Below are 19434 nucleotides of genomic sequence, written 5' to 3'. Positions count from 1 at the left end.
TGCTGGACCTGGATCTCCTGTAGGATAAACAGGTAGCAGTGGTGGGCAGGGGCGCAGCCGTGCCTGTCAGGAAAGATCTGGCCACTGGGTACATGCTCTCGTAACACCTAGATTAGATTGTTGTAATGAGCTCTATGTGGGGCTGCCCTTGAAGGCTGTCTGGAAGTTACAGTTGGTACGGAATGCTGTGGTCAGAATTGTGGCCGGAGAGGGTCATAGGGACCATATCACTCTAGCCTTGTTCAATCCACACTGGCTCCTAATTTGTTCCCTGGCCCAGTTCAAGGTCCTGATTGACCTTCAAAGCCCTATGCAGCTTGAGGCCATCATTCTTTGAGAACCACTCAATTCCATATAAACCTACCCGACCATTCTGGTCATCTTCGGAGGCCCTCCTTCAGATGCCCCTACTGTCTAAGTCTAGTCAGGTGGCAACCTGAGGAAGGGCCTTCTCGATTGTGACACCGAAACTTCGGAACTCCCTCCCCAAGGAAATGACTCTACCTCGCTCTATAAATGTCTTTTGCCAACAGGCAAAGCCTTTTGTTTTGTTTGTCATAACGGTTATTGGCCTCTATTGAACTGTTGAAATATTTTATACATGATTATACTTTAAATGTTGTTTTATAATGTCTTGATGTTTTATTATCTTGACGTTCACCACCGTGGGAATCCTATTTAGGTGGAAATGTGGCAAAGAAACATTTTAAATAATAATAATGAATAATGTACTGATACCTCACCTTTGGAGTGCCCTCTGCCTTGTGCCTACTTTATTGACTTTTAGATGTCAGGCTAAAACATGTCCTTTACCTATGCTTTTCATTAAGGGTTTTATCTTTCCAGCTATTTTATGGTCTGTTCTGGTGTGAAGTCTGTTTTATGGACAGCGTTGTTGTGTTTCTATGCTCTTGGGCTTGTTGAAATAGCTTGCCGTTTTCACTCTGGCAATTTATTATTTAAATTATAAGCCGCCTTGAGCAGGACTCTGAAGAGATGGCACAGAAATCTCCTAAATAAATATTCAGGCAGCATCTTTGTAGCATTGTACAGAACAGTGTACTTAATTAAAAGGAAAGCAAGCTGGGGCTGCGCTGCTCGCCAGAAAGAGATGTAAGAATTCTAAAATTAGTTTTAAAAATCACTATAACACTTGCTAATAAATGAAGACTGTGTTCTCGCTCCTCTTATTGTATCTGGTTCTTACACATCACATACAATGGTTGAAGTCTTTGGCTTGACTAAACATCAAAGTCTCATCCATTTCAAAATTATGGAAAAAACAACAACCAACTTATAAGGCCTGTTAAAGTCAGGGAAAAAAAGAGGGAAAAGATTACAACGGTACAAGTGAGAGGACGGAAAGAAAAATGACATAAATTGAGTGAAGGCAGGAGAGCGACCAACTGAAGGGTTATTTTGCTTAAGAAGAAGAAAAGTAATGTCAGCATGATAAAAGGGGTGGCGAGGGTAAATCAGTCACAACCATTTGGCAAATGTAAATATAAGGACTGATACACTTTAAGCTTTCCACCCTGAAGCATCATTCAGTGCATTGTTGCTCTTTCATAGCATTAAAAAAAAAATTCTAATACTGCAAGTCATTCCATGAACACATCTAGAAGCCAAAGTGTTTTATGACCTTCAAACCACATCATAAATAAGCCAAATCTAGGTTTTCAACACCTCCTTGGTTAAATGATTTTTTCCCCATTTCTCTAGCGGTATTAGGGTTGCCAGCTCTGGGTTGGGAAATACCTGGAGATTTTTTAGGTGGAGCCTGCGGAGGTGGGGTTTGGGGAGGGGAGGGACTTCAAACCATAGAGTCCGACTGCCAAAGCGGCCATTTTCTCCAGGTGAACTGATTTCTATCAGCTGGAAATTAGTTATAATAGCAAGAGATCTCCAGCTAGTACCTGGAGGTTGGCAACCCTAAGCGGTATCCACTGACTACCTTCCACTTCTCTCCCTCTCAGCAGCATATGATTTCTTTGTAGGGATGCCAGCCTCCAGGTGGGACTTGGGGATCTCCCAGAATTACAGCTCATCTCCAGACTACAGAGATCAGTTCCCCTGGAGAAAATGGATGCTTTGGAGGGTGAACTCTATAGCATTGTACCCCACTGAGGTCCTTGTCCTCCCCAGGCTCCATGCCCAAACCTCCGGGGGTTTCTCAACCTGGATCTGGCAATCTTACCTCCCCATCCCCAGCCGGTGGCTGGGGGGAGGTGGGAGCTGGCTGGACTGCAGTTTTCAGACAATATAGTGCATGAGGGCGAGCTGAATCCATTACAATGATGAATACGGTTCTGCACCCAGGATTTGGGGCAGTGACCAAACACTGCCACTTCTCATAAAGTCTGCTCTGCTGCTAGGGTTGCCAGGTCCCTCTTCGCCATCAGCAGGAGGTTTTGGGGGCAGAGCCTGAGGAGGGCGGAGTTTGGGGAGGGGGGACTTCAATGCCATAGAGTCCAATGGCCAAAGCGGCCATTTTCTCCAGGTGAACTGATCTCTGTTGGCTGGAGATCAATTGTAATAGTGGGAGATCTCCAGCTGCCACCTGGAGGTTGGTAAAACAAGTAATCACTTTGGAGGCCATTTTCTAGCTATTTGTCTCCTGCTCAGTTTCTCAAGGGCAGGGGATTAGGGCTGAAGGCAGGGGTTTACCTGCTGTGAGTGGGCAAATGGCAAGCTTGCTAACTCCTGACTTTTGCGGAACATAGATATCCTCTCTTTTGGACTTTGTTAAAATAAGATTACAGCAAAATTTTCCAATATAGGGCTTGTTTCTACCCCCTTTCCCAAAGAAGCAGAGGAAGAACATTTGATAACATCAATATCAGTCAGAAGATTCGAGTGCCTTTGTAAACAATAGAGGAAGAGCTAAAATGTGTTCCTTGAATGCTGACAACACAGTTAAGAATAGTACAGATTTTGCTGATCTTTCCAAACCGCTACAGATAAAGCAGATATTCAGCAATTCTTAAACAAGCAGACATTTATTTCTCTTTTCCCATTCTGACTGGAATAATACACACAACTGGTGTTAAAATCAAGAACAGACTGCTCTACAAAACAGTCTTTTTGCAAACTGTGAATTCTGTATTCTGTAGGGGCTGCACAGATTGAAGCATCGTAAACAGGTATTTTGCCTGCTGTTCATAAACAGCTCATTACTGCCATGTAGCAGAGTGTGTGTCAGTATTTAAAATAACTTGGTATGGAAGCGCCCCACCCGCAGCTGAAGGTGTTGAAAAACAGAGATGCTGCCAAGTATACTGCAGGAACTGTGGTTTTAAGGGGATACCACCACTTTTTAAACAAACAAACAAACAAACAAATTACCTTTCAGTCCCCCCCCCCTCAGCCTTTCTCATACCGAGTTTTAAAAAGGTAAAGGTCCCCTGTGCAAGCACCGGGTCATTCCTGACCCATGGGGTGACGTCACATCTCGACGTTTCCTAGGCAGACTTTGTTTACGGGGTGGTTTGCCAGTGCCTTCCCCAGTCATCTTCCCTTTATCCCCAGCAAGCTGGGAACTCATTTTACCGACCTCGGAAGGATGGAAGGCTGAGTCAACCTTGAGCTGGCTACCTGAAGCCAACTTCCGTCGGGATCTAAGTTTTAAATGACAAATAATAGGAGGAGGAGGAAGAGTTGGTTTTTATATGCCGACTTTGTCTACCTTTTAAGGAGAGTCAAACCGGCTTACAGTCTCCTTCCCTCCCTATCCCCTCAACATACACCTTATGAGGTAGGAGTGGCTGAGAGAGTTCAGAAAACTGTGACTAGCCCAAGGCCACCCAGCTGGCTTTATGTGTAGGAGTGGGGAAAAGAACCCGGTTCACCAGATTGGAGTCTGCCGCTCATGTGGAGGAGTGGGGAATCAAACCTGGTTCTCCAGATCAGAGTCCACTGCCCCCAAACCACCGCTCTTAACCACTACACCGCACTGGCTCTCAATGTGACTGGCCCAAGGTCTCCCAGCAGGTATCATGTGGAGGACAGGGGAATCAAACCCAGTTCTTCTGATTAGAGTCCATCGCTTTTAACCACTACACAACGCTGGTTCCCAAGTATACACATGTATTCCTATGAGAATCCCAAAACCAGAAGGAACTAAGCGCCAACTTTACCAAGTATAACAGGGCCAACAGTAGCCATCTCATTGGTGATGTGACCCCTCCTAGTCCCCACAATTTTTAAAATTAGTTTAAACTGCTCATCAATAAATTCTGTCAAAATAAGATGACTTTTTTTTCAACACTGGGAAAGCATACACTTCTATATGACCTTTTAGGTTTCTTCAGCGGTTATAAATGTGCTGCTATTACTATCATCTCGAGGCGCTAAGCTGCAGCCTGTTCATACCAGACTTCCCAAATCACAACTTGAAGGCCCAGGGAAGGTCACTGGATAAATTTCTGCCTTTCTGTTTTTAGCTGGCGACTTTGCATGGGAAAACAATGGAACATGGTTTCTTATTACCTTGCCCTTGTCAAAATAATGGATAATTTCTTGATAGAGCTGGTCTTTCAGTTGTCCTTGCGTTGCTGCCTGGTATCCATCCCGCTGAGTAAGATGTGCAGCACATGGCTCTTCTGACCACTAAATTAAATGCAAACAGTGGGGAAACATGAAGGGGACGGAGGTGATTAATGTACCTGTAACTTTGTCCTACTTTAAACAAACACATGGGATTATTTTATAAAACAAATGACATCAGGGCTGACATCATGTCTTGAAGCTATTCCTTACATTTTCAGAAACTCATTTTATACTTAGGCTATTCAGGTTACTAAGGGGAACAACTGGCTGGATAACAGTTCAGCTATCACAGCAGAAGAAAAAGTTTATGAAGCCTGTTTCCCTTTCCATAGAAGCAATTGTGCACTGTCTTTCAGAGTAGCTAGCTTTCCATTGGGAAGGAGCGCTGAGTTACATTGGAATGAATAAATGCAACTCTCCTGAACAGAAAGAAAAGGGTCAAATATACAGCAGGACAACATAGGGGGGGGGGAAACCCACAAAGTCGCAGATGAAATTATAGAAGTTGCCCATCGTTGAACCTTCTTGTATTAATAGCCTCACAAATGTGATGACAAGCCACCGCTGCTAAGCTGAAAAGATTTTCCAAGACACAGTGAAGAATCTATACCATTCAGTTAACAGAAAAAAAAATATATCTCTGAGAGCCATTAACAAATTCAGACTTGTACAAGCGGGGGACTTGCAAGGACTTGTGGGGGGGAATCTCATATTCTCACTATTTTCTCTTTCCCTTCCCTGAAAGCCCCCACACCTTCTCCCCTTTTCCTGCTTCCTTTTCTCCTTCCCACCCAACATCCAATCTACCTTTATCTGCCCAACTGACTTCAGCTATCCCTCCTTCCCTCCTCCTGGCAGCTTCTACCTGGGAAAACTATGGACCAGATATGTAGTGCCAACCACTGGGCTGGGTCCAATTGCACAGTGGGGAATCTGCAAGCATACCTCATTTGCCCTTGTATCCCCTTCCCAACATTTTCTTCTTTCCTTCCTCTTGGCAATCCCCTTATCCTCACCTTTCCCTGCTTCCTTTTCTCCTTCCAACCCATCGACCAACCTATTTTCTGCTATATTTATTATTTCATTTATACCCTACCTTTCTCCACAATGGGGACCAAAGCAACTTACATCATTCTCCCGTGGTCTACTTTATCCTCGCAACAACTGTGGGCTGAGAATGTGTAACTGGCCCATGGCAGATCGGTAATTCAGACTTAGATCTCCCAGATTCCTATGGCTGAAGGTCCCTCTTCACAATCGGTGGGAGGTTTTGGGGGCGGAGCCTGAGGAGGGCATGGTTTGGGAAGGGGGAAACTTCAATGCCATAGAATCCAATTGCCAAAGCAGCCATTTTCTCCAAGCGAACTGATGTCTATCGGTTGGAGATCAGTTGTAACAGCAGATCTCCAGCTAGTACCTGGAGGTTGGCAACCCTACAGATCCTACTCTGAAATGCTAACCACTATTCCATCCTAGATTTTGTGTGGTGATTGTGGTTGAGCAGTTGCAGGCAACTAGGCCTGGGCAAGTCATAAAAGTCACACTGTAATAAGTCCCTGGTGGTTGCTGCCGGTCCTTGCCTTGATGAGTCCTTTCTTAAAAGCCAAAAAAGCCCTGGTAATGTCCCTGACCCTCCCCCCTGCCTTTTACTGGCCAAAACCAAGGTTGTCCGACAGTGGTTAGGCTTAACTTGCAATAGTCTTCATATGGGGAGAGATTTTTCATTTTTACATTCTGAAAACAGAAATATTTTCATTGGCCAGTCTTCAGTTTCTCTGGTGGAAGTAATTGAGAAAATAAACTGCTTGCCATGTCTGTTTTATAAATTCAGTTCTGTAGCTAAAGGCCATTGAAACATGAATAAATATTAATTTAACTTTATTCTAAAACGAATAGTTTAACGTCCAGTTTCAACCATCCAGTTTCAAACGTCTCTTAGGTAGTTCGCCTTGCACAGCAAAGCTGCAGTTGTGCAGGCCAAGATGCCAGAAGATCTGTGAATGAATCAGGGCATTTTAAAATAGCAGCTGCAGCCTCCTCATGTGTGGACCAGGGCTACAGCATGAGGGCTTCCTCCGATTTTCCACACCTCAAATGGCTCCCAGGAGCTGGTATTTGTCTCATATACAAGCAATATGGCAACAACCTGTACATTTCCTAACCACAGCTTTGTGTGTGTGTGTTAAGTGCCATCAAGTCGCAGCCGACTTATGGCGACCCCTTTTTGGGGTTTTCATGGCAAGAGACTAACAGAGGTGGTTTGCCAGTGCCTTCCTCTGCACAGCAACCCTGGTATTCTTTAGTGGTCTCCCATCCAAATACTAACCAGGGCTGACCCTGCTTAGCTTCTGAGATCTGACGAGATCAGGCTAGCCTGGACCATCCAGGTCAGGGCAACCACAGCTTTAGGGGACCATATAAAGTCAGGAAAACAATTCCCCCTGCCTATGCCATAGTTCAGATCCAGCTGGCAGTCCGCATGGCTGCTATTTCGCAATTAACATGCCATTTGAGAGCTGTTTACAGTTCTTCCCATGTTTGTCTGATTAGACCTTTAGTATGTGTAGGATTACAATCTTCTGATGCTGAAAACTTCTGCATTTTTACCCAAGCTTAATTTTGAGCAAATAAGTACGCATAAAAATGCATTGCAGATCTTCACAGGTTCTTTACCTGAATTATATAATGCTAATGAACAATAAAAACCCTACAGACTTTTAATAAACACTCTTCAGTGACATCTTTATCCTTTAAGTGTCAGTTGAATGTCATTGACATTTTCTTTTTTATATAAAGCCACGCCAATCAAATTTAAGGGAAAGATGAGTACATAAACATGAAAATGTCTTTGCATAGATCTTACAAATATTCTCTACACCTTTCCTACCCTAACATTTAACTGACTGCCATTTATTAAGGTGCCTGCCATTTATTAAGGTGGCACCCCATTTGTGCTATACTGTATTTTTTATACATTTCCCCCCTAAATATTTTCCTCCATTATCATCAAAATTAATTACTGGCTATTGAACCTCACATCCACTTTTAACATGAACTATACAAGGGCAAGTTGCATGCAACATTATCCTACTCAGGAAATCACTCTCACTACCAACAAGAAATTGGTACCAACAAGAAATAATGATGCGTTTGAAAGTGCTTGTAATATGTAATTCGGCATTCCCTAGCACATTCACACACTGTCAACGGTTGTTTCTACGCTGCAAGCATGCCTAGCTAGTTTTAAGACTTTGACGAATCCTAATGAAAGCCATCCAAATGATATTTCTGGAACAGAAGAAGGAAAATGGTCAAGTATATGTCATCCAGCTGTTCCAAACAAGGAGAGACACTGAACTTTGTTCAAGGATATACATCAGCAGGCCTTCCAACTACTAGGCAACATCATCCATTTTCATCTCTAGCTTTGCTAAGAAGGATTGTTGTGCTTTCTGTATTTTGTATTTCTGCCTTCCAAGGGATTTTGAGTTCTGAACAGTGAAACACAGACATACCTTATGACTAGTTTTCATGTTTTTCCAAAGGGAATTTTCCCCACTACTATCTTGTACCAGGAGGGACATGTAGTATATAGTATTAGAATTAAAGGTTACCTGACAGACAGGCAACCGTAAACGAGTCTTTATGGGGCAAAGTAAATACACTCAAATATTATACCAAGGATTATATATGTTTTACATGCAATTCTTTTTCATATATGTTGTAAATATATTCATAAAATTAATACTTTATTTTGGAAGTTTATGTGGAGTTCCTTATAGGGGTGTGCATTCGGTAAACCCGAACCGGGGGGAAACCCGAAAAACACCTTTTCAGTATTTTCCAGGGGTTTTTAAACAGTAAAAAAATGGTGGCAATAAAAGGGAGCAAAAAAAGCAGATCCCAAATAAAATCAAATTTTTGCGGCATTAATCAAGGCCATTTAAGCAATATACAGATATTTAAGCAAGATACAGTCTCTCCCATGATGTAAACATGCATATACAAACAGTTGACTGATAACCTGAGAACTTGTGGCTACTAGCACCAGGATTTCCCAGTTTGGAGTTTACAGGTGATTACATAAAGATGTTATAACACTATTTTCTTCCAGTGTGATGTGATATTTTGCTGTGGACTTTGCAGTAATCCCAGGTGCTAGGAATCCCTAAAAAATTAGATGTCCCCAGATGGGCTGTTCTGAGACCTGCATGCATATTTTTTTTTATTCACAAGGCAACATAGCAAAAAGTCATATTTGCTTTGAAAAAAATGACTGGGAAAATTCCATCAAAGGCTTAGTGGGGAGAGAAATCATATAGACCTACTGCAAGCTAATTTTCTGGTTGGGCACATGCAAAATGCTTAAAGCAATAGGCAAAGATCACAAGCATTTGTTTAACAAATCCAAAAGTTAGTTGCTGGAGGAAGGCAATTCTGGTGAATCGTTAAAACAAATTGCAGTGTTCAGACAATTTTAATTCTTGTTATTCATTCTATTTCTTAATCTAAATATTAAAGTGCAAAATAATGTTATTGCTACAGTCGGGACACCACAAACATGCAGTGCAAGCTGGAGACAAAAAAGATATGCTGAAAATTATTCCTTCACATAACGTGGCTCATTTATACTACTATATATAAGCTTAACCAGAAACTGCCTGGAAAAAAGTACAGAAGAGGGCAACACCAAGATGATTAGAGGGTTAGAACACATTCCGTTTAAGGAAAGGCTGAAGAGACTGGGACTTATCAGTTTAGAAAAGAGTCGACTAAGAGGAGGCATGATAGAGGTTTATAAAATTATGCATGGGGTGGAGAGAGTTGCCAAGAACTTTTTCTCCCTCTGCTAAAATACTAGAACTCAAGGGCATCCAATGAAGATGCAGGACAGACAAAAGGAAATACTCCTTTACATAGCTAGTGATTAAAATGCAGAATTCTCTGACAGAGATACGGTGATGATGGCCTCAGGCATAGACAACTTTAAAAGGGGATTAGACAAATTCATGGCGCATAGGTCTATCAGTGGCTACTAGCCATGATGACTAAAACGAACCTCCATGTTCAAAGGCAGTCAACTTCTGAATCCCAGTGCCAAAAGGCAACATCAGGGAAGGCTTCCACCTCTATGACTTCTTATTGGACTTCCAGAGGAACTGACTGACCACTGTATGAGACAGGATACTGAACTAGATGGGTCACAGGTCTGATACAGCAGGGATCTTCTTATGTTCTTATATGCTCTCTGTATTATGCAGTACATTGGAGAAGAGGCTGGTTTATATTTAATTTATGGGATGGGAAGATAAGTGTAGTTAGAATTTCCCAATACGGGCCACTGTTCCGTTCTTGTCCATGTGCAGGAATCCCTTACTCAGGAAATCAAATCAGGTCTCCCTGAGAAACAGTTTTATAACTCTTCCTTCTTTGAAATTTCTCAAGTATTGCTCTCAGTCAGAAACTTCCAGAATCACCATGCATTTTTTTTTTGGTTTAGGCAAAATTCAGCGGCAACACTTGTCCTGCAAGTTACCAGCATGGGTAGTTGATGGAAAGTTTCTTCACCAATCCAGACTCCCAATAGGACATGCTATGCTGATGGGAGGTGGATGGCCCAGTCACCCCACACACTGTATCAATGTGCCCCAGCTAGTAGAATCATAGAATCATAGGGTTGGAAGGGGCCATACAGGCATCTAGTCCAACCCCCTGTTCAATGCTGGATCAGCATCCCAGACAAGTGCTTGCCAGCCTCTGCTTAAAGACTGCCAGTGAAGGGGAGCTCACCCCTAGGTAGCTGTTGAACACTTCTTACTGTAATTCCCCCCCCCCAATATCCAGCCGGTACCTTTCCGCCTGCAATTTAAACCCATTATTGCGAGTCCTATCCTCTGTTGCCAACAGGAACAGCTCCCTGCCCTCCTCTAACTAACAGCCCTTCAAATTTCGAAAGAGAGCAATCATGTCCCCCCTCAACCTCCTCTTCTCCAGACTAAACATTCCCAACTCCCTCAGCCTTTCTCAGTACTGGGTAGCAATTTTGCTAGTTTAAATAAATGTTCTTTGCTTATTTCAAAACTAGATGTTTCATCAGAGCGGACACCTCCAAATCCATCTGGAAATTTCACGATGTTTCTACAGCCCAGTTTTCATTTTACATAATAAGTCAACGACAATGTATTTTACATGTGGCTGTTTTACACTGAGAAACCCACCCGAAGCTTACCACAGAAAACGGTAAAATGGTATGAAGTACAATGTATAAAGAAATGGTTAAAAATATATAATGTTTGCATTGTACCTTAAGAAGCTTTGCGTGCAGAAGTAATGTGTAGGCAGCTTCGGTGTAGTTATCACATTCTTTGTGCAGGTCACAAAGTTTGTACAAATACCTGTGGCAATACAATAAAACCCATTCTTATTATGTCACAAAACAATCTTGGTTGAAGACCCTCTTAATTAGATTCGTATGCTCATATAGTAGAATATTCTTGGGACAGATGTTTTATAAAGATCAGATTTCATTTCATCCAATCAGTGTTTAAGACATAATGAACAATAATACACTGGTGTGTTTTACAACGTCATAATTTCAGCATGTAAAACTGTAATTCTTTCTGAAGTGGGGACATGCAGCAGCAACAGCAAAAAATTACCGTTTTGGGATTATTATTTTTTATTGAAAATAGACATTATCAGACTCCGTTTCTCATTTTGTTTTCTTCAGAGAGTCTGACCTCTAGAGAAACCATAAACCAGCATGGTGCAATAATAAAAGTGTGGGTCCAGGATTGGGTTTAAATCCTCAGTTCAGCTGTGAAGCTCATGGGGTCACTGAGGGTCAGTCATTTTCTCAGCCTAACCTACCTCACAGAATTGTTGAGCACTCAAGACCTTGCACTGGTACATGAGGATTTGTGTGTATGCAGTGCTTAATGTGTGTCAGCGCAAGCATCTGTCTTAAATGCCAGGGCTTAACTTGGAAGCTATGCACTAACAATGGATGAATGTCTGAGCAGATGCAAATTGCTTCTTTCTCATTACTTAGACGCCTCCAAATCAAAAGCAAATGTCTACAAACAAAGGTCATTTACGCACGTGAGTTTTACTTCAGGTTCATTGCTGGCTAGACCCACACTTTCCAGTTGGGAATCTCTGCACCAGTAGTCTCCAAACTTAAATCAAGTCCCGCCCCTTGGAATGCTGCTTTGTAATTGGCTTACTTCGCAGTGCTCATTGTGAGAGAGGATTCCACACCCCAAAACACAACTGCCGCATAAATAGGGTTGCCAGGTCCCTCTTCGCCACCAGTGGGAGGTTTTTGGGGCAGAACCTGAGGAGGGTGGGGTTTGGGGAGGGGAGGATCTTCAATGCCATAGAATCCAATTGACAAAGCGGCCATTTTCTCCAGGCAAACTGATCTCTATCGGCTGGAGATCACTTGTAATAGCAGGAGATCGCCAGCTAGTAAGTGGAGGTTAGCCCAAAGCAGCTTAGAACATTGTCTTCTGCTCCTCTATTTTCTCACAACAGCAATGCTTAGGGTGGCCAACCTCCAGGTACTAGCTGCAGATCTCTTGCGATTACAGCTGATCTCCAGCCGACAGAGATCAGTTCATCTGGAGGAAACGGCTGCTTTGGCAATTTGACTCACTGGCATCGAAGTCCCTCCCCTCCCCAAACCCCGCCCTCCTCAGGCTTCACCCCAAAAACTTCTCACCAGTGGCGTACAGGGACCTGGCAACTCTAACAATGCTGTGAGGTAGGGCTGGCAGAGAGTTTGTGACAGGCCTAAGGTCACCTGGCAAGCTTCCTTGCCAGAAGTTGGGATGGCATTGTATTTTACTGGTGCAACCATTTACTGCCCCCATGCAAGAGTTAACAAAGAGTATATTACAAACCTTATGTACATTTCTTCTCTTTCAATCTCTTTGTAGAAATTCTGAAAGAAAGAAAAAACATATCTTCTTTAGAGAACTTGAGGCAGATTCATATTGCACATATTGTGGGAAAAATGGCAAAGAAATTGTACTTTTTTAAAAAAGAAATTGTACTTTTTAAAACTATGACAAACCGTGATTCATGTCTTTGCTGCAAAGATTCAGCATCTTCAAGCATAGGGTATTTGCAAGCCATACACCATTAAATTTTCTTGGTATAAACTTTGAAATATATACAATATAATTTTGGATTCCAAAGTAGTTTTATTAATAAACCATCCATTCTTGAAATTTAATACTTTCTCAAGTGTTAGGATGCTTAGCTATTTGACAGGACTGTTCTGAGGTTGAATGAGCAAAAAATAACAGGGAGCGCTGTGCATACTTAATTTATTACAGAACCGGATTCACAAATAATACGAGTTTATTTTTCTGTTATATTAGTGCCGTTTTCTGTTATATATAGTGCTGTTTTATTTCACCTTCCTCCTCTTTGCACAGGAACAACTTAATGAATCCTTTCAGTCTAAAGTATACTACATAAAGAATACTACATAAAATTAAGAAGACACTTAAAAAGATTCTAAAAGAGCTAAGCAACAAACAACTATCTTTAAAAGTGACACAAAATTATATTGCTTAATCTTGGCACATAATCTCTGGAGGAGTCAACAAAAAGGGAAATGAGATATAACTTCTTATCTAATTCTACATCCTGCCTAGAGAGAGGATGGGCAGAGGGTTTACCACCTGCTCTGCCCCTCCCCTAACACTAACCTTCCCCAATTACACTGCAGATGATAGGTAGATTTGTTATTTAGTAACTTGCGTCTAACTTTTTGGGGTAATTGATGATTTTCTGTGTGGTTTTGGTTTTTTGACATTGTAAGCCACCTTGAATTGGCACTAAGAGCACAATCCTGAAGGGGAGTAGATCCATGGTGGCCGGAAGTGGCAGAGCAACGTTACCTCCTCAGAGGCTTCCCGGCCACCATGGAGAATAAAAGAGGGGTTTATTAAATAAAAATACTGAAAAGGGGGAAAATGCCCCATTGAACAAAGCGAGGCTACGCCACCAAAAAAATGGTGGTGCAGCCCCAGCGCAGGTCAACAGGGCATTCCCGGGGTGAACAGAGTTAGAAAGCTGCCCTGGGAACGCCCAACGCAGGTCACCGGGGCATTACCGGGGTGAACGGAGTTAGAAAGCTGCCCTGGGAACGCTCACCCCCATGTTGGTGCGGGCTTTCCCTTCCAGGAAAGCCCTGCTGGTGTGGCTGAGCTGGCAGCAGGGTGTGGCGGCTCCTGGACGCCGGTGTGTTTGCCCCTTTGCCAGCATAGAAGCCACCTTATTCTGTGATAAGGTGGCACCCAGGCCAGCACGGGTTCATGCTGGCTCCTAAGGAGCTTCAGCCCCCCCCCCTTTAGGAAGTGGAGAAAGTGGGTTAAAAGCAGCCAAATAAATAAATGTATCAGCTAGAACTACAGACATCTAAATACTACAACAACAACTACTATTACTACTGCTAATATTAATGAGGAGGAGGAGGAGTATGCTATGCTTTGGGACAAATTGATTGATAAAATTCATTGTTGTAACCACAAGGTCATAACAAACACAGAATCACAAGAGGTATAAAACAGTTTCCAGACAGTATGCGTCATTAAGTGTTAATACTTAATGATTAAGAATTGGCTTAGCCATACGAAGTGTTATTCAAAATTTTAGGGGGAAACTGATCCTGTCATACTCCTGATGATATTATTTCTCACGAATCTCTCTTCCACAAGTTCTTTTAGCTCCTCCAGGGAATTCAGGCCGATGCATTTATTCACTCATTTTCCAAACACTTGCCAATTATCTGTTTCTGCAGAAAAAACCCTGCTGTTTTGTCCTCCATGAATCCCTACTATTTGATTTACCACATTGCTTCAAATGTACAGTGATAATGCAAGTGCGACTGTGTAAAATGCAGCATTGATTAAGGACAAAAAAAACCCCTACTCTCTTTCCATAGTAGGGAGCGTGTATGTAGTGGAAAATGCAAAGATTATTCCGGAGAACACAGAACCAAATGGAAACAAACAAGAGTGTTGAGGTTGGATCCAGAAGGAATTGGCAGTTTCCACTGATTTCCCCTTTTCTGCTGCACCCCACCCCCCTAATTTCTTTCTTCAGGTTCCTCAGATTTTGTGGAGGTCAGTGAGCTGCTGAGGGAGGGAGGGCGGAGGCAGGAAAGTTTGTACCCGCTGATGGAAAATTTAGTCTTGGTGCAGAGCCAGAAACTGCCCTTTCCTGCCTTTTGTACGTGCTGCATATTGTCACCGATAATATGTCTGGAAACATTTGCCTGGAAATAATTCAGAAGGCACAGATGATTTAAACCACATTGGGCTACTGAGGCATGATGACAAGGTGGATAGTAAAAGGCATAGGAGTAGAAATAAAGTATTAAATCACTAGGGTACTGGTAGCCCTGGCTACCTCATATTCCAGAGAAACCTTTGAAGTTTGTAAAAATTTAATTCACTAGTTATATTGGTTTTTAGAAGACAGTAAATAGCTTGCATTACATGTCTCTTGTGTCATTATTTCTGCATCTGTGTCTATATTAAGGAATCATGTAACATGAACTGAACCCTTATTGTAGCTATATTGTAACAACTAGAGATGAACTCCAGTGAAGTAGTCATGTTAGTTTATTACACAAAAGAATGACAGTCATTTTGTACCTTAATGGCAAGCAGATTCAGTGTGATGTGACTTTTCATAGTTAAAACCTACATATGATTTATTAGACGCATGAAACAGTGTAGGCTTTTGTACAACAGGGAGAAAGTATAGGTTAAAAATAAATAAAATGCAAGAGATACAATTTAATTAGCTAGGTGTCTCGCTATGCTTGCGCCTACAAATACAGATGAATGTTACACAGATCACCACAACATCTAACCAAGAAAAGGTGTGTCCTAGTCCTAAAGAAGAATGTCACCAGGGCCCTGGCATGCAACCTCACAATGTTCAATCAGCATTATTTGCAACCATCATATTACTTTATTTGACATGAGGTGGGGAAAGGCCACCCATAACCCTTATTGAAATAAAACAGAGGTCGCCATTCCAGTAAAGTACATGGCAAGCAGCAGTGTCTTGCTGACATACAAGACAATATCCTGGACAGAGAGAGTCAAGCTGTCAATTACAGAAAACAGCCCTGGGAGATGAGCAACTAATGGAACCAATGGAAACCAGGGAAAAGCAAGTAAACACTAAGAAAAGGAAGATACAAAAATTAAGAAGGTTTGTAATCTTCTAGATGCTTTGTGGCATACTGCCTTACTAAAACCACTAAACAGTAAGGATAATTTTATGCAGGGTTACGAACTGACATTGACCAATCGTGATCACTAATGAAAAGGGGTGGAATGTAAATTGTATGTAGGCTATAGTGCACCATTCATCATATCGCATTGCAAGCAGCTATCTGTTTCTATTCCGTTCATACAAAAATGTATCAGCAGAAAAGTCTCAGGAGTTGGAAAATGCTGAAGTCTGGCTAAAGCTATAGTTTTTCCTCAGAGAGGTAATGGCTGAAGAAGATCTCTGCCCCTGCTCCTGAAAGATCCTTAAATCTGCTCAGGGCAAATAGCCCCAGCAGAGATATGGTGTCAGATTTTCTAATGGAATAATTTAGCAACCTTCATGTTCCAGTTGCCCTCTGACATATCCTGATGATGATAAAGTTTGTCCTCTGCTGGGCCGTTTCCTGCATCTGATGAAGTAGGCTGTATCTTACAAAAGCTCCAGCTCTTTTTGTGCTACAAGACACTGTGGACTTTAAAAACCAGACTATTTTACCGAAATTACATTTTATTATCAGATTTTCTTTTTCATGTATCGCAACTTAGATAGATTATAACAGCAAAAGCGATACTGTAAACAGATTAATATACTTGAGGAGTGAGAATGCGGGAAGTAGAAACAAAGGCAAACAAAGCCAAAACAAGTTATAGAGAACAGCAAGAAAAATAAACCTCCTAAACTTTCCCAGTTTGATAAATTACTCTAATTTCTTTTATATCGTTTCAAAAGCAATGGAAGTGTTCCTAGTTTTTGGTGGTGGTGGTTGTTTGCATTTCTTTTCAGCTTCCAACAAGCAAAATCTTGCCATTCTAATTCTGCTCAGAAGAGCACGTAGCCTCTTCTAAAAGCAAATAGGTGTTATTTTACAGATCATGTATCCGTGAAAACTTCCAAGAATCTCTTATTTTATCAATTTATACATATTTGCAATATTTGGTTAAAATATGGCAATTATTTTTTTCTTTTAAAATGCAATCCTCCTGAATACCAAGATTCACTGTGGGTTGTCTTCCTGCATTCTGTCTATATACCAATAGCGAAGTCGGCCAAATCTTGGATACTTAAATCCAGAGACTGGAGGGGTGAATGGGCAAGAGGGATCTTTTTACAAACCTAGAAAACACCTCAGGATTGCAGACAAACCTTATATCTTTAAAAAAAAAAACACTGGGGGCGTTAAAAACCCAAAAATGATAAACGGAATGCCTGTAACTTTAAGCAATGGATTCCCTCAGTGGCCATTGCTAAGCAACCACAGATTCCAGGATTGATTCTGTCAGTAAAAGGCATGGGGATGGGAGAGGGCCCTTTCCAGGCCTATTTTAGCCAGTTGGCTGCATACTTTGCAGATCGGGGTTAGAATAAGAGATATAAAATTATTAAGATAATCTCTTTTTTTATCAATTTATACATACTTTCAATATTTGGTTAGAATATGGCAATTATTTTTTTCTTTTAAAATGCACACTTGAGAACTGTACTGAAGCACAGGAAAATTTAACAGTCAGTCCTTTCCTTTTTCTAACTGAAGAAATGGTACAGGGGAAAGAGTTTACCTCCCCTCCTTGGGGCCATCCTCCATTTCATCCTCAGGAAAATGAGATTAGAATTGAATATTGTGAAGAAGAGTGATATGAGGAGACTAAAAAAACTGGTTGTAGATGTATTTCATGGCATTCCAGTGTATAATGAATACAGACAATAAAATATGTGTGGGCATATTCCTTCAAAATTAAAAGGGGAAAAAACTATAAATAATTATTAATTTGTTAAAATCTTCTCTACAGCATCATCAAAACCTTTTTATTTTTCCTATTTAATCTCTGTTCTGTGCCTCTAATTTCATGACCCTCTTTTTTGAAGTCCGTTCTTATTTTCCAACAACCTAATCAAAATCATAAAATCTGTGATTCTTATCAGGATTCAGCTGATCACATTTAAACATTCAGCATCCATTCCAAATGTGGCCACCGTGCTTCTTCTCACTCACCAGCACATTGACGGTACAGCTCATGCGATTCTCTTTGTTTTCATCATGCATAATAGTTCTGTAATCTAGAAGTCTCTCCATCAGACGAACCACAAGTTTAACAAAAGTTTCCCCCGTTTTGGCAAGGTACTTATGTTTTCTGCAATGCTCCAGGAGACTGTACAAATAATTACAAAAAACAAAACAACTTGTTAATCACACTTGGAAGCAGGCCCTCAACCTAGGTGTAATTTTAAATATTTCAGTCATTAACATATTCTAATTATTGCCAGGCTGCAAAGTGTATTGTCGCCTAACTGCTAACTCTCTCAACTGTTTCAACACAAATCCCACTGCTTGCCAACACTCACATTTTTTCAAACAACACTTTATACTGTTCATCTCCTCGGCCTCCTTCCACTTCGTGATCCAGCTTTGTGATGATCTCATTTTCAAACTATAATTAAAAAGAGAGAGCGTAAATAACCAGCACAGAAACAATATTTCATTTTGTTACTGTACAAATCAATGGGTCATAGATTCACTGAAGCTCACAATGGGATGGTTAACCGTTGTTGTTAAGCTTGATTGACTTTTAATGGTGGAAGATCTCTGGTATTTAGCTAGGCGTAATGATCTGCTATACCCTACGAGGATCTTTCAATTCAGGAAATATTTGGCTGTGTTGTTAAATGGAGCTTAGGCAATTTCTTTAAGAAAATCTACACAAGGTGGCTGATTACAGGAATAAAGGGTGGAGAATAACACTCAGAGCAGGGCACACAATGTCCTTTGCAATAATTATAATAGCAACAAATGCAAGCCATCTGAAAGCCCTATTACTGATGATATATAACACCTTAGGCTGTTCTGCCAATTGCGTCATTCAGCTGGATGAGCATGCTAACATCTATTTGGGTTGGCTTAGCTGGCTCACCTCAGAACACATCTAATAGATAGCTTCAAAGTCATCTGGAAGCTGAAGCAGAAAAGAGCTAATAATGGGACTTAAAGAGAGGGATGTAACATGATCACAGTGATGAAAAAAATATTTCTCTAGCTGAAGCTTTTGAAATTGGGTGGTGGTGTCACCAAGACAAGAAACTGAAGCCACAAGTTATTGGCGACATTCTTTCCAACACTCTCACACACAAACACTCACATATTCATATGTTGACCAACAGTTGCAAAGTTAAAAGCAATTGAAGACACCCTCTCCTTTTCTAAGGGGTCGATATAGTCAGTACCAAACAAACAATGTCACTGACACAGGACTTCTATGCATGGCTGTTTCACTCACCATCACCGACAACTTCGGGTCTTTGTTTGGATCATGCATGCTGTTTCCAACCGCCAGAGGTCGGCTCACTCTCCCCCTGCGTTTCCTCGCGTTTTCCCCACATTTTCAAATTTGAGATAAAACAGGTACCTCAAAACGCAGGCAAAACGCGGGGAAAAGCAGGGGGAGAGCGAGGTGACCTCTGATGGTCAAAAATGGCATGCAAATTAAAAACTAGAGGATACAGTGATCCCGTCATTACTCATGCAAAAATGAAGGTGGCAGATAAAGCACGGAAGGAATTATTAACGTGCAAAAAACCTCAGGAACAATA

The 19434-nt window shown here is 41.4% G+C and overlaps 1 protein-coding gene across 2 annotated transcripts in view; it reads right to left on the bottom strand.

Moving 5' to 3' along the window:
• DOCK1 (dedicator of cytokinesis 1) overlaps window positions 1-19434 on the bottom strand; it is a 530876-nt gene that overhangs the window by 96714 nt on the left and 414728 nt on the right. For both annotated transcript variants that reach the window (XM_056850272.1, XM_056850273.1), the window contains 5 exons: window positions 18193-18278; window positions 17843-17999; window positions 12453-12493; window positions 10853-10943; window positions 4489-4608 (listed from right to left, as the gene is read on the bottom strand). In XM_056850272.1, coding sequence (XP_056706250.1) covers window positions 4489-4608; window positions 10853-10943; window positions 12453-12493; window positions 17843-17999; window positions 18193-18278 — 495 coding nt within the window. The remainder of the gene's footprint in view (window positions 1-4488; window positions 4609-10852; window positions 10944-12452; window positions 12494-17842; window positions 18000-18192; window positions 18279-19434) is intronic.

This window comes from Euleptes europaea, chromosome 5, assembly GCF_029931775.1.
Source record: "Euleptes europaea isolate rEulEur1 chromosome 5, rEulEur1.hap1, whole genome shotgun sequence".
Classification (NCBI taxonomy): Eukaryota; Metazoa; Chordata; class Lepidosauria; order Squamata; family Sphaerodactylidae; genus Euleptes; species Euleptes europaea.
Note: the sequence above shows the minus strand (reverse complement) of the source record. Positions and strands in the feature narration are given on the sequence as shown.